The following is a 16141-nucleotide window of genomic DNA, read 5'->3' on the forward strand; positions in this document are numbered from 1 at the left end:
GATTTCAATTAAATGTGGTTTTTAATAATCCTCATGCTGTCATGCATGTTAACTATTTTATTTTTATGCATTACTGTGACCTATACTTTGTTTTAAAACGAAGCTTTCAGATCATTTTCAGCTTCATCGCACCCTCAAGTGTGCTTTTCTGGCCTTCTCATTTTGACTGAGTTTGGAGAGGAATGAAGAAGTCATTTTAGGCCCTGATTTGAAGGACCTATAAAAAAAGAAAGTCTTTCCACCCCCACCCCAACCCGCAACCCCCTGCTTGGAGGCAGCACAGTTGACCTGCTTGTGTCTTGGTGTGAATTGGGGATCTGAACAAGGGAAACTGGAGGCTGCAAAAGGCCTCTGGAAGAAGTTCAAAAGCAAATTTGTTTTCCACATTTTGCTCAGATTTGCCCTGTGAAGAGATTAGAAAGCAAGATCTCTGAAAACAATATAAGAACCTTAATTCAATAGCCTGGAGAAAATCTTCAGCCAGTGAAGGACTCTTACACAATTAGTCTTCCTAAGAACAGAGCATAAATGAATGGTTTCAAATGGGCACAAAATAGAATGCACAATATTTTTTTTAGATAAAGGAAAAAAGTTCCACTGGCAAAAACTAGAATAACTGACTGTGGAGACTTTATTAGCAGAATAGAGGCCCCTTTAAAGGACTGGGTATGACCAGGTTTCAGTCCTTCCAGACGCTGGATTCTGAGAGGAAGGATGGTTCCCTGGAGATCAGCATGGGTTCAGTGAGTATGAGGAATTGGCATTGGATATGAAAGGGAAGAGCCAGACCTTCACTCAGATGTAGGGACAGGAAAACAAACCACAGTATAGACCACATAATAGCTGCATTATAGATAGTGATCAGTTTATGACGATACATATTCTTAGAAGCCAGTCTTGTTAACAAGTGACACTGATGTACATTCTCCTGGTTCTCGCTGGCACAAGACAGCTTCATAGACACATACATATTGCACAAAATTCGATGACAGTTCCACAGGAAAAGGTTTCCCCCTGGTCTCTGCTATTTCCTACAGAAGGGACAGAAGCTCCCTGAGTCACTGTTCACTGTTACCCGGTGTGCTTCCTCCTGTGAGGGGCCATGAGCCCATCTCTTTACTTCATTGGCAAACTCCAGTGGCATCAAATGGCCTTGGTCCTAGGCAAGAGTCATTTAATACGACAGCAATTGCTGCGGCTGTGACCCCTTCCATTTGGCAACAGACCTTGAGCCTTTATAAACATCTTCAAGGACTCAAAATGAGATGTCTTCTTTTTGAAAACATACAAAACAGAATCAGCTTGCTCTTCCTCAGAGGATGTTGACTGTGGTCATTGTTCTTTTGAGAGGAGTCGTTAACTTTTCAGGGTAACTTGCTGTTCCCCTGCCAGTACAACTTCTCTTCCACTTTTTTCTTTTTCCATCGGCAGAGAAGCAGCATCTTAAAGGTCTTCCTGAAGGTTCTGTTGCAGAGGGCATAGCAGATGGGGTTGACAGTGCTATTGACATAGCACAACCAGTAGCCCAAGTGCCACAGGGTGACTGGGACACACTTGTCACAGAAGGTAGAAACCAGGACCATGATGTTATATGGGGTCCATGTGATGATGAAGGCCAGGAGAATGGCACTGAGTGTCTGGGCTGCTTTCCTCTCTTTGACTAGGACCATTCTCTTTCGTTTGGTCATTTGATGGCTGGGGTTGGGATTGAGGCCTTTCGTTGAAGGCTCCTTGGCCACTGGGAAGGAGCAGGGCATGATTTTCACCTTGTGACAGCCGTTGTTGTTCTCCTGGGTCCCGTCAGCTTTTACCACCAATCGGAACTTATAGGCCACACATTTCTGACTCTTGGGTCTATGAGCAGCTGCTGGAGACAGAAAGTAGTTTGGGGTGTCAGAGTCATGTTTTTCAGTCTGAGCTTTCACAGAAGTTTCCTCAATGTCTTCAGCACTGAATTCTTCCCCTGGGCTTTCCTTACCCTGACTCTTGTAGACCACTTGGAGGACAGGGTCAGCGGCGGGCTTGTCCTCATCCTCTGAGGAAGGGTAACTGCTACAGGTGGTAAGCTGCTCAGCTCTGGCCTGGTTGGTGCTTGGGTCAGTGGCTTGGGATGGCTTCCCACTGGTGGAGGCGCTCCTGCGGGAGGATGACCAGGAGGTCTGGTTCCTTTCCCTCTGGGCCAGGGTGGGTCGAGGACAGTGCAAGCAGGATCTGAACAGAGCCCTATGAGCTGGCTTTCTCTTCTCAGCTTCAGTCACAGAGTCAGAACCCTGGAGGTCAGCCAGGTCCTTGGTTCGCTTCTCTGTTTCCCGGTAGATTCGACAGTAGAGGATGGTCATGACAGAAACAGGGATGTAGAAAGCAGCAATGGCAGTGCCAAAAGTGATGGTGGGCTCTGAGAGAAACTGGATCTGGCACTCATCCAGCGGAACTGTCCGCTTCCCAACCAAGTACTGCCAGCAGAGGATTGCTGGGGCCCAGAGGATGAAGGAGATCAGCCAGGCCAAGCCAATCATGACGCCAGCCCTTTTCGGAGTACGCTTGGCCCGATATGTCAAGGGTCTTGTGATGGAAAAGTAACGGTCAAAACTGATCACCAGAAGGTTCATGACAGAAGCGTTGCTGGCCACGTAGTCCAGTGCAAGCCAAAGGTCACAAGCCAGACTCCCGAGAGCCCAGCGTCCCATGAGGATGTAGGTGGTGTAGAGGTTCATGGAGAAGATCCCAATGATGAGATCTGCACAGGCTAAGCTGAGCAGGTAATAGTTGTTAACTGTCTTGAGCTGGCTGTTGACTTTGAAGGAGATCATGACCAAGACATTGCCCACAATAGTGATCAGGCTTACCACAGCAGTCACCGCTGCAATGCTGATGACTTCCCACAACCTGTGGCGTTCCAAAGGCTGGTGATTTACTGGGGTGCCATTGACGGTGGTTGCATTGTGGTAAGAGTCCCCTTCCATCCTGGTGCAAAATTTTTATATTAGAATAGTCTTAGGTTCTAGGCTGTTCTGTATTTCAGCTCTTGTTGGCCAGCATCTGGAAGAGAGGGAAACACATTAGCTCCGCACAGCAGCATGACTTTCTTGTCCATTCATTGTTTATAGTTTCTAACAATATTAAACATGGCTGCACACATATTCAGAGCAAGATGCTGAAATCACCTATTTTTAATGACATCCTTTTGCTTTTGCTGGCAATGACCTAGTGCCCTTCTTCTGCGTGAGGCTGCTGCCCTCTTGTGGCAATTTTAAAAAGGGCTGGGAAGACGAGGAGGGTGAAGGGAAAGGAAAAAAAAATGGGTTGTTGAGAAGCAGTAAAGAGGGGAAAGCAGGGATGTTAAATCACCTTAGATTGCAGTGCCTATAAGGGCAGAAACCCCCCCCCCTTTTTTTTTTTTTAAGATTCTGGTGGTAAATACCTACATTGTCATGCACTGGGGAAAAAGTGGTATCTATTCTATAGTCCCAGTCTCCATTATTAAACATTACTGAGGTGCTGTTGTGAGCCAAGACTATATTATACCACTTCTTTTAGCCCTAATGCACAAACTCCAAGTGCATACCTGGTTTTCATCTAGGGGATCTGACATTTGCCCCAGCTGCTGAAGATAAGGACCTTCTCTCTGTTCCTGGACTATTTGCAATATCATAGAATTGTTTTAGGTTATCTTTTTTCTGATTGTAGAGTAATACATTCCTCATAAAAGTTTGAACAATGTCAAAATGTAAATCTTAGAAAGCAAAAGTCTCTTCTAATTCCAACTTGCAGAGGTAATCAATGCTAACAGTTTAGTGTATATTTTGGCATTTTCCCATATGCATATACTAATAAATATTTAAATACAATTTCCCCTATGCATACACTAATACTTTTACCATTTACAATTTGAATTTTTTTTTTTTTTTTTTTTTTTGAGACGGAGTCTCGCTCTGTCGTCCAGGCTGGAGTGCAGTGGCCGGATCTCGGCTCACTGCAAGCTCCACCTCCCGGGTTTACGCCATTCTCCTGCCTCAGCCTCCCGAGTAGCTGGGACTACAGGCGCCCGCCACCTCGCCCGGCTAGTTTTTTGTATTTTTTAGTAGAGACGGGGTTTCACCGTGTTAGCCAGGATGGTCTCGATCTCCTGACCTCGTGATCCGCCCGTCTCGGCCTCCCAAACTGCTGGGATTACAGGCTTGAGCCACCGCGCCCGGCCTGAATTTTGTTTTTAACTTAACAAATGAATTATCATGGACAGCTTTTGTATCAGTACATCGAGAGCTATCACTTTCATTGTAATGACTGTACATTATTCCACTTAATGGATGTACTATATTTAATTAACCCTCCGTTGACAAATTTTAACTTTTAAAACTAAAAGGAAATTTTCCTTTTGTAGATTAAAAAAATCTATGTACATGATAAAGATTTCAGTGGGTACCAAAGGATAAATGGCAGGAATTAGGTATCCCTCCCACCTCTGACCTCCAAGCTTGCAAGCCCCACTTTTCAGAGGTAACCACTGCTACCATTTATTTTTCCTTCTAGAGATACATGTGCATACAACGTATATTTGATGATATATAACAAATACCACCTTGACATGATAATGGGTGGTAAAAGGAAAAAAAAATCTTTTTTTTTTTCAGAGAGGGGATGGAGTCTCACTCTGTTGCCCAGGCTGGAGTACAGTGGCGCTATCTTGGCTCACTGCAAGCTCTGCCTCCCGAGTTCACGCCATTCTCTTGCCTCAGCCTCCAGAGTAGGTGGGACTACAGGCGCCCGCCACCACGCCCGGCTAACAGAGTCTTGCTCTTGTTGCCCAGGCTGAAGTGTAGTGGTGCCATCTTGGCTCACTGCAACCTCCACCCCTCGGGTTCAAGCAATTCTCCTGCCTCAGCCTCCTGAGTAGCTGGGATTACAGGTGCCTGCCACCATGCCTGGCTAATTTTTGTACTTTGTAGTAGAGATGAGGTTTCACCATGTTGGCCAGGCTGGTCTCAAACTCCCGACCTCAGGTGATCCGCCCGCCTCAGCCTCCCAAAGTTCTGAGATTACAGGCGTGAGCCACTGTGCCCAGTGAAAATCTTTTTGTTGACCCTTAAAATACCCCATGTGGGAAATTTTGTTTAATGGGGTATTTCTGCTCTACCAAAAGTCTTGACACTTTTTTGATCACAGTAACTGACATAAAGATGACAAATTTGTGAAGGGCTACAGTTTTCTTGGCTTTGCTTTATATTTCCAGCTGTAATTTTGGGTATTTTCGTAACACCTCAAATTCAGCATGGAATCGAGTTGATGATATTGTCTTGCACCGGAAACCAGCTTCTCCCATCTTCCCAATCTTGCATGCTTCTTCACCTCCCAAACACAGGCAGTCTCACTGACCCACGAAGGCCCCTCTTTTTGGTCCCTCTACATTCCTGATGCTCCATCTGCTACCTTCTACGTCTAACACCTTGGCGTTGTCAACATTCTTCAAGCTGTTAAAGCAAATTCTAAGGTTGCCAGGTCATTAGGTAGAGATTCCCTGGCATCTGAAAAGACCAAAGTTGCTCTACACTCTACAATTCTCTGGGCAAATGCCTTCACAGATGGTCTTCCAATGGTCAGATCTAAGCCACACAGTGCCAAAAAGGGCCTGTGGAAGTCCCTTTCTCCTTTACTCTTTCTTTTCTTCCTTCCTTTCCTGCCCCCCTTCCATTTGAATGTTTATTATGGGACAGACTCTAATGCTGGCGATACCACGGAATAGGCCAATGTCTCTGCTCTTAAGACACTAGTTGGGAATGTAAATAAATAAGCAGATAGAAATAGCAGGGGTGCAGCAGGCCATAGGCACACCTGTGAAGGACCTCCAACCTCGTTGAGTGGACATGGGAAGCACTTCCTGAGGAAGAGACCTAAGAGACGAGACTTGAAGAATGAATCACCAATAGCTAGACAAACGGTGGGTGGAGGCTGGGGATGGTAGTGCCAGAATGTTTCAGACAGGGAAGGGAAAAGCTTGTGTAAGCCCAGAGGCAAAAGAGGAGGAATGGAAAGAAACAAGGTAGCTGGAGCCAAAGAAACCTGAGAAGTGAAAGGTGAAACTGGAGAGGCTGGCAGGAGAAGGAGGGGCAGGAGAGGACCTGAGAGAAAAGTCGGTTTTCTGGGAGAGCTGTGTCAGCTATTTGCAGACTCCCCATCGACTCTGAAGGTAGTCCCAACATCCAGGTGTTGAGGAGCATTAGTCTGGAGAGAAGTAGTAAAATGATCTGACCGCTTGCTGAATTTCTCTAATCAATTCTTCAAAATAGGAATACGTAGTGTTTTGGAAGGATTTAATTTTTCCATTTAATTTTATTATCAGGTGGTAAGCAATTTACGGAAGGTTCTGGGAATTTGGATGGGCACGTACTCCTTTGGACACATGTATAACTTGGGTACTTCTTTTTCTTCTGTTTACTCATTAAAAAAAAATAAGGAGGCCGGGCGTGGTGGCTCACGCCTGTAATCCCAACACTTTGGGAGGTTGAGGCAGGTGGATCACCTGAGGTCAGGAATTCGAGACCAGCCTGGCCAACATGGTGAAGCCCTGTCTCTACTAAAAATGCAAAAGTTAGCTGGGCGTGGTGGTGCGTGCCTGTAATCTTAGCTACTTGGGAGGCTGAGGCAGGAGAATCACTTGAACTTGGGAGGTGGAGGTTGCAGTCAGCCAAGATCTTGCCACTGCACTCCAGCCTGGGGGACAGAGTGAGACTCCCTTTCAAAAGAAAAAAATTAAGAAAAAAGGAAATTGGACTATAGAAACTAACATACCTACATTTCTATGACTTTGTATATTATATTATGTCAAAAAACAAAATTGAAACAAATGTAAAGATCTCAGTTGGCCTTATTTGTGATTCCAGAATCAGGCAATTCTTCATTTTGTGAAATAAATGTTCGGATGAGCTGACCAGAAGAATTTGGCTTTATAGGCAGAGAAGGCCTGAAGAAAGCAGAAGCAAAGAACAAGGAGTGTATTAGTTACTTCCAGACAGAACAACAGAAAATAACTGGTTAGTTAATATCAGGTTACTTCAGGCTACGTGTGTGTGTGCGTGCGTGTGTGTGTGTGTGTTAGAATTAAAGCAGAGAGAACTTCCTTATCATGCTGATTGAAGATTTGCAGTGGTCTGTTTGGGAAATTGGCTCTCTCTCTCTCCTGATTTCTCAGGTCAAATAACAACTTAGTTTAGGTTTGCCTGGGTGGCTCCATTTTGATTTTTATTCTGGGTTGTTGGAGCCTAGTTCAAGAGCTTAGTCCGAAACAATGACCTCCTATAATTTTTTATTTGTCAATAGTGTGATGGTTAATTTTATGTGTCTACTTGGCTAGGCTACAGTACCCAGTTTTGTCAAACACCAGTCTAGATATTGCTGTGAAGGTTGAAAATACCTTCACAGTTATGATTAATACTGAAATCAGTGGAATTTAAGTAAAGATTACCCACCATCATGCGGGTAGGCCTCATTCGATCATTTGAAGGCCTTAAGGGAAGACTGAGGTGCCGAATGAAAAGAGCAAGGAATTCTGTCACCAAACTGCCTTAGAACTCAAGACAGCCACATCAATTCCTGTTGGATTTTCCAACTTGCCTACAGATTTCAGACTTGCTAGCCCCTACGATCATGTCACCCAATCCTTTAAAATAAAAATAAATCTCTCTCTCTCTCTCTGATAAATGGAATAAGCTCTTTGCTAAAAGGGAAAAGAAAATAATTTACAGTGGTAACATCACCTCACCATCATATAACAATTTGGCATTGGTCAGCTTCAGATTAAAAACCTAGTTCCATTACTTACTCTGTGACATTAACTAATTAATTAGAAACAAGGTCTTGCTCTGTCACTCAGGCTGGAGAACAGTGTCACCATCATAGCTCACTGAAGCTGGAACCCCTGGCCTCAAGCTATCCTGCCTCAGCCTCCCACGTAGCTGGGACTACAGGTGTGGGCCACAACATACGGCTCCAACTTACTGTATGACTTTGGACACATTACTTAACCTGAGTCTCAGATTTTAAACTTTGAGGTGGGGATAAAAAGAGTCCTTACCTCATAGGATTGTTTTAAGTATTAAATGAGATAATCCATTTTGTATTTAACCAGTGACTGACACAGGGGAATGTTCACTACAAAGTAGCAATCCAGCAACAAGAGCATCAAAATGACTATTCCGGCCAGGCGGGCGGTGGCTCACACCTGTAATCCCAGCACTTTGGGAGGCCGAGGTGGGTGGATCACGAGGTCAAGAGATCAAGACCATCCTGGCCAACATGGTGAAACCCCGTCTCTACTACAAAAAAAAAAAAAAAAAAAAAAAAATTAGCTGGGCATGGTGGCATGTGCCTATAGTTCCAGCTGCTCAGGATGCTGAGGCAGGAGAATCGCTTGAACCTGGGAAGCAGAGGTTGCAGTGAGTCGTGATCATACCACTGCAATCCAGCCTGGCAACAGAGCAAGACTCCATCTGAAAAAAAAAAAAAAAGACTCTTCCCCTGGTAGGAATGAGCCTGAGGCATGGTTATTAAGGGACAGGGTAAAATAATGAGGCAACATTTTCATTAATAAGGCAATATTTTCATGACCACAAACTGGCTCTTTTAGATGCCTCATGGTGCTAACCCTGGATTGCAGTGGTGTGATCATAGTTCACTGCAACCTCAACCTCTTGGGCTCAAGGGATCCTCCCGCCTTAGCCTCCTGAGTGGCTGGGACTACAGGCATGTGCCACAATCCCCAGCTAATTTTTTTCTGGTTTCATTTTGCTTTGAGATAGGGTCTCTCTGNAATTAGCTGGGCATGGTGGCATGTGCCTATAGTTCCAGCTGCTCAGGATGCTGAGGCAGGAGAATCGCTTGAACCTGGGAAGCAGAGGTTGCAGTGAGTCGTGATCATACCACTGCAATCCAGCCTGGCAACAGAGCAAGACTCCATCTGAAAAAAAAAAAAAAGACTCTTCCCCTGGTAGGAATGAGCCTGAGGCATGGTTATTAAGGGACAGGGTAAAATAATGAGGCAACATTTTCATTAATAAGGCAATATTTTCATGACCACAAACTGGCTCTTTTAGATGCCTCATGGTGCTAACCCTGGATTGCAGTGGTGTGATCATAGTTCACTGCAACCTCAACCTCTTGGGCTCAAGGGATCCTCCCGCCTTAGCCTCCTGAGTGGCTGGGACTACAGGCATGTGCCACAATCCCCAGCTAATTTTTTTCTGGTTTCATTTTGCTTTGAGATAGGGTCTCTCTGTGTTGCTCAGGCTGGACTTGAACTCCTGGCCTCAAGTGATCTGCCTGCCTTGTCCTTCCAAAATGCTGGGATTGTACCACACCTGGCCCTTCCTCTTTAGTTTTTTTGGTTGGTGCTCTATCTCTAGGGGCATAACAAACTGCTCCTACTTATTCAAGCAGAACAACCTTGAGGAGAGCCAAGGCTAACACAGTCTTCCTCAGAGTCTGCCCAAAGTCTAGGACTACTTCAAATACTTGATTGAAAAGGTTTCATGATCTGATAGATTGAGAATGTAGTATGTAGAGCACTTAGAGATTCAGAAGACACATTAGCCTAGTGAAAGCTGGGAGGTTCTGCGGTAGAGAACATTACTTAATTTGGCTTAACACAGAGGTGGCTTAGCTTATCTAACCTTTCTCAGAGGAATGTCTGTTAATATCCTGTGGAATCCATGAATCACATTTGGGAAATGCATTTTAGTAACCACAATGAACTAGGAGTATGGAGTAGGAGTTCTAATTTTGGATAAAATCTTGTGATTTGAGACAAGCCATGTATTCTCTCTGGGCCCCAGTTTTTCCATATATGGAATTAAGAGACTGGAATTAATGGTTTATCCTTTAAAATGCTTTCAGGCTCTTATAGGCTCACAGTAGAAAAAATTGGAAACTGTATTAATTTTAGCTGTCAACTTTCCTCTATTCTTAATTAGGGAAATGGCAGTTATTAGTTGCCTTGGAAGTTCGTGTAGTGAAAACAGCCCTCACCATATTTTGAGTTCTTGGCTTTCTCATCTGTTAAACATGTATAACAATACCTGCTTAGTTAGGCTGGGTGTGGTGGCTCACACATGTAATCTCAGCACTTTGGGAGGCTGAGGTGGGCAGATCACCTGAGGTCACCAGGATTTTATAATCAGTGTGTCTCAAAATTTAGTATGCATACGAATTACCTGGATAATCTCGTTAAATTGTAGAAGGATGGGGCTTGCATTTCCACAATGTATTTATTTGTATTTATTTATTTATTTATTTATTTATTTATTTATTTTCTTGAGACAGAGTCTCACTCTGTTGCCCAGGTTGGAGTGCAGTGGCGCAATCTCGGCTCACTGCAAGCCCCGCCTCCCGGGTTCACGCCATTCTCCTGCCTCAGCCTCCCGAGTAGCTGGGCCTACAGGTGCCTGCCACCATGCCTGGCTAATTTTTTGTATTTTTAGTAGAGATGGGGTTTCACCATGTTAGCCAGGATGGTCTTGATCTCCTGACCTTGTGAACCGCCCACCTCAGCCTCCCCAAGTGCTGGGATTAGAGGCATAAGCCACCGCGCCCGGCCTGTATTTATTTTTTTGACACAGTGTTTCACTCTGTTGCCCAGGCTGGAGTGCAGTGGCACGATCCCAGCTCACTGTAACCTCTTCTTCCTGGGTTCAGGAGATTCTCCTGCCTCAGCCTCCTGAGTAGCTGGGACTACAGGTGCACACCACCACACCCAGATAATTACAATTTTTTGTATTTTTAGTAGTGATGGGGTTTAATCATGTTGGCCAGGCTGGTCTCAAACTCCTGGCCCCAAGTGATCCACTCACCTTGGCCTCCAAAATGCTGAGATTACAGGTGTGAGCTACCAGGCCTGGCCTCATTTATTTACCTTTTTTTTTTTTGAGACAGAGTTTCACTCTTTTTGCCCAGGCTGGAGTGCAATGGCGTGATCTCGGCTCACCACAATCTCCACTTCCCAGATTCAAGTGATTCTCCTGCCTCAGCCTCCTGAGTAGCTGGGATTACAGGCATGTGCCACCACGACCGGCTAATTTTGTATTTTTAGTAGAGACGGGGTTTCTTCATGTTGGTCAGGTTGGTCTCGAACTCCTGATTTCAGGTGATCCGCCCGCCTCAGCCTCCCAAAGTGCTGGGATTACAGGCATGAGCCATTGTGCCTGGCTTATTTATTTTTAAGATGTTTTAAAATTGTTTTCAAGCAACCATTTGTTCCTTTTCTTCCCAACATTTATCTTAAGTCCAGGGATACATGTGCAGGAGGTGCAGGTTTGTTACATAGGTAAACGTGTGCCAGGCGGTTTGCTGTACAGATCATCCCATTATCTAGGTATTCAGCCCAACGTCTATTACCTGTTCTTCTTGATGTCCTCCGTCCTCCCACCCCCATCCCCACAGGCTCCAGCGTGTGTGGTTTCCCTGGATGTGTCCATGTGTTCTCTCATCATTCAGCTCTTACTTATAAGTGAGAACATGCGGTGTTTAGTTTTTGTTCCTGTGTTAGTTTGCTGAGGATAACAGCTTTCAACTCCATCTATGTCCCTGCAGAGGACATAATCTCGTTCCTTTTTATGGCTGCATAGTATTCCATGGTGTATACGTACCACAGTTTTTTATCCAGTCTAATGTTGATGGGCATTTAGGTTGATTCCATGTCTTTGCTATTGTGGATAGAGCTGCAATGAACATACACGTGCATGTATCTTTATAATAGAATTATTTATATTCCCTTGGGTATATACCCAGTAATGAGATTACTAGGTCAAATGGTTTGTCTGCCTCTAGGTCTTTGAGGAATTGCCACACAGTATTCCACAACGGTTGAACTAATTTACACTCCCACCAGCAGTGTAAAAGTGTTCCTTTTTCTTCACAACCTTGCCAGCATCTGTTGTTTTCTCAAGTTTTAATAATAGCCATTCTCACTGGCGTGAGATGGGATCTCATTGTGTTTTTGATTTGCATTTCTCTAATGATCAGTGATGTCGAGGTTTTTTTCATATGTTTTTTGGCCGCATGGATGTCTGTTTTTCAGAAGTGTTTGTTCATACAGGTTCTTTGCCCACTTTTTGATGAAGTTGTTTTTTTCTTGTAAATTTGTTTATGTTCCTTGTAGATTCTGGATATTAGCCCTTTGTCAGAAGCATAGTTTGCAAAAATTTTCTCCCATTCTGTAGGTTGCCTGTTCACTTTGATGATAGTTTCTTTGGCTGTGCAGAAGCTCTTCAGTTTAATTAGATCCTATTTGTCAAATTTTGCTTTTGTTGTCATTGCTTTTCATGTTTTCATCATGAAATCTTTGCCTTTGCCTATGTCCTGAATGGTATTGCCTAGATTTTCTCCTAGAGTTTTTATAGTTTCAGGTTTTACATTGAAATCTTTAATTCATCTTGAGTTAATTTTTGTATAAGGTATAAGGAAGGGGTCCAGTTTCAATTTTCTGCATATGGCTAGCCAGTTCTCCCAGCACCATATATTAAATAGGGAATCCTTTCCCCACTGCTTGTTTTCGTTAGGTTTGTCAAAGATTAGATGTTTGTAGATGTGTGGTTTTATTTCTGAATTATCGATTATGTTCCATTGGCCTATGTGTCTATTTTTGTACCAGTACCATGCTGTTTTGGTTACTGTAGCCCTATAGTATAGTTTGGAAGTGGGTAGCATGACATCTCCAGCTTTGTTCTTTTTCCTTCAGATTATCTTGGCTATATGGGCTCTTTTCAGTTCCATATGATTTTTTTTTTTTTTCTTTTGAGATGGAGTCTCACTCTGTCACCCAGGCTGGAGTGCCGTGGCATGACCTTGGCTCACTGCAACCTCTGCCTCCTGGGTTCAAGCAATTCTCCTGCCTCAGCCTCCTGAGTAGCTGGGATTGCAGGTGCCCACCACCATGCCTGGCTAATTTTGTATTTTAGTAGAGATGGGGTTTTGCCATGTTGGCCAGGCTGGTCTCGAACTCCTGATCTCAAGTGATCTGCCCACCTCAGCCTCCCAAAGTGCTGGGATTACAGGTTTGAGCCACTGCACCTGGCCTGGTTCCATATGAATTTTTAAGTAGTTTTTTCTAATTTTGTGAAGAATGTCAATGGTAGTTTAATGAGATTAGCATTGAATCTATAAACTACTTTGGGCAGTATGACTATTTTCATGATATTGATACTTCCTATCCATGAGCATGGGATGTTTTCCCATTTGTTTGTGTCCTCTCTGATTTCCTTGAGCATAGGTTTGCATTTCTCCTTGAAGAGGTCTTTCACTTCCCTTGTTAGCTGTATTCCTATGTATTTTATTCTCTTTGTAGCAACTGTGAATGGGAATTCATTCATGATTTGGCTTTGTGCTTTCCTGTTGTTGATGTACAGGAATGCTAGCAATTTTTGCACATTGATTTGGCATCCTGAGACTGCTGAAATTGCTTATCGGCTTAAGAAGCTTTTAGACTGAAATGATGGGGCTTTCTGGACATAGAATTATATTATCTGCAAACAAAGATAATTTGATGTCCTCTCTTCCTATTTGAATACCTTCATTTCTTTCTCTTGCCTGATTGCCCTGGCCAAAACTTTGAATACTATGTTGAATAGGAGTGGTGAGAGAGGGTATTCTTGTCTTGTACTGGTTTTCATGGGGAATGCTTCCAGCTTTTGTCCATTTGGTGTGATATTGGTTGTGAGTCTGTCACAGATGGCTTTTATTATTTTGTGGTATGTTTTTTCAATGCCTAGCTTATTCAGAGTTTTTTTACATGAAGGGATTTAAGTTTTATCAAAGGATTTTCTGCATCTGTGGAGATAACCATGTGATTTTTGTCTTTAGTTCTGTTTATGTGATGATGTGCATTTATTGATTTGCATATGTTGAACCAACCTTGCATCCCAGGGATGAAGCCAATTTGATTGTAGTGGATAAACTTTTTGATGTGCTGCTAGATTTCATTTGCCAGTATTTTATTGAGGATTTTTGCATCAATGTTCATCAAAGATGTTGGCCTGAAGTTTTCTTTTTTGTTGTATCTCTGCCAGGCTTTGGTATCAGGATGATGCTGGCTTCATAGAATGAGTCAGGGAGGAGTCCCTCCTTTTCAATTTTTTCAGATAGTTTCAGTAGGAGTGGTACCAGCTCTTTGTACCTCTGGTAGAATGCTGTTGTAAATCTGTCTGGTCCTGCCTCAATTTCAGAACTCATTATTGGTTTATTCAGGGATTTAGTTTCTTTTTGATTTAGTCTTGGGAGGGTGTATGCGTTCAGGAATTTATCCATTTTGTCTCGATTTTCTAGTTTACTTACATAGAAGTGTTTGTAGTATTCTCTGATGATTGTTTGGATTTCTGTGGGGTCAATGGTGATTTCTCCCTTATCATTTCTCATTGTGTTTATTTGATTCTTCTCTCTTTTCTTCTTTGTTAGTCTAGTTAGTGGTTTATCTATTTTATCTATTTTCAAAAACCAGCTCCTAGATTTGTTGATTTTTAAAAGTGTTTTTCTCGTCTCTATCTCCCTCAGTTCAACTCTGATCTTAGTTATTTCTTGTCATCTTCTAGCTTTGGAGTTTGTTTGCTCTAGATTCTCTAGTTCTTTTTGTTGTGATGTTAGGTTTTTAACTTGAGATCTTTCTAGCTTTTCAATATGAGCATTTAGTGCTATAAATTTCCCTCTTAACAAAGCTTTAGCTGCATCCCAGAAATTCTGGTACTTTGTCTCTTTGTTTCAGTTTCAAAGAACTTCTTGATTTCTGTCTGAATTTCATTATTTGCCCAAGAGTCATTCAGGAGTAGGTTGTTTAGTTTCCATGTAGTTGTGTGGTTGTGACTGAATTTCTTAATCTTGAGTTCTAATTTGATTGCACTGTGGTCTGAGAGACTGTTATTATTTCAGTTCTTTTGTATTTGCTGAGGAGTGTTTTACTTCTGATTATGTAATCAGTTTTAGAGTAAGTTCTGTGGGTGATGATAAGAATGTTTATTCTGTTGTTTTGGGGTGGAGAGTTCTGTAAACATCTATTAGGTCCACTTCATTCAGAACTGAGTTCAGGTCCTGAATATCATTGTTAATTTTCTCTCTCAATGATCTGTCTAATATAGTTGGTGGGGTGTTAAAGTCTCCCACTATTATTGTTTGGGAATCTAAATCTCTTTGTAGGTCTCTAAGAACTTGTTTTATGAATCTGGGTGCTCCTGTATTGGGTGCATATGTATTTAGGATAGTTAGCTCTTCTTGTTGAATTGAACCCTTTACCATTAGGTAATGCCCTTCTTTCTCTTTTTTGATATTGTTGGTTTAAAGTCTGTTTGGTCAGAAACTAGGATGGCAACCCCTACTTTTTTCTGTTTTCCATTTGTTTGGTAAAATTTTCTCCATCCCTTTATTTTGAGCCTATGTGTGTCTTCACATATGAGATGAGTCTCTTGAAGACAGCATACTGATGGGTCTTGGCACTTTATCCAGCTTGTCATTCTGTGTCTTTTAATTGGGGCATTTAGCCTATTTACATTTAAGGTTAGTATGGTTATGTGTGAATTTGATCCTGTCATCATGATGCTAGCTGGTTATTTTGCAGACATTTTTATGTGGTTGCTTCATAATGTCACTGGTCTGTGTACTTCAGTGTGTTTTTGTAGTGTCTGGTTTTCCTTTCCATATTTCCATATTTAGTGCTTAATATGGAAGCTTCAGGAGCTCTTGCAAGGCAGGCCTGATGGTGACAAATTCCCTCAGCATTTGCTTGTCTGCAAAGGATCTTATTTCTCCTTCACTTATAAAGCTTAGTTTGGCTGGATCTGAAATTCTGGTCTGGACATTCTTTTCTTTAAGAATGTTGAGGCCAGGCACAGTGGCTCACACCTGTAATCCCAGCACTTTGGGAGGCCAAGGTGGGTAGATCACCTGAGGTCAGGAGTTCAAGACCAGCCTGAGCAACAAGGTGAAACCCCATCTTTACTAAAAATACAAAAATTAGCTGGGTGTGATGGCAGGTGCCTGTAGCCCTGTAGTCCCAGCTACTTGGGAGGCTGAGAGGAGAAAATTGCTTGAACCCAGGAGGTAGAGGTTGCAGTGAGCTGAGATCGTGCCACTGCACTCCAGCCTGGGTGATGGAGTGAGACCCTGTCTCAAA

General features: G+C 43.0%; 1 protein-coding gene across 1 annotated transcript in view; it reads right to left on the bottom strand.

Moving 5' to 3' along the window:
* Positions 1-617: 617 nt before the first annotated feature.
* The window catches only part of CHRM5 (cholinergic receptor muscarinic 5), a 104087-nt gene continuing 88563 nt past the window's right edge, over positions 618-16141 (bottom strand). Inside the window, exon 2 of the mRNA XM_017857439.1 lies at positions 618-3039. Within this exon, the coding sequence (XP_017712928.1) occupies positions 1365-2963 (1599 nt within the window). The 5' untranslated portion in view covers positions 2964-3039 and the 3' untranslated portion in view covers positions 618-1364. The remainder of the gene's footprint in view (positions 3040-16141) is intronic.

The sequence above is a fragment of the Rhinopithecus bieti genome, unplaced genomic scaffold (genome assembly GCF_001698545.2).
Source record: "Rhinopithecus bieti isolate Rb0 unplaced genomic scaffold, ASM169854v2 scaffold_44948, whole genome shotgun sequence".
NCBI classification, from domain to species: Eukaryota; Metazoa; Chordata; class Mammalia; order Primates; family Cercopithecidae; genus Rhinopithecus; species Rhinopithecus bieti.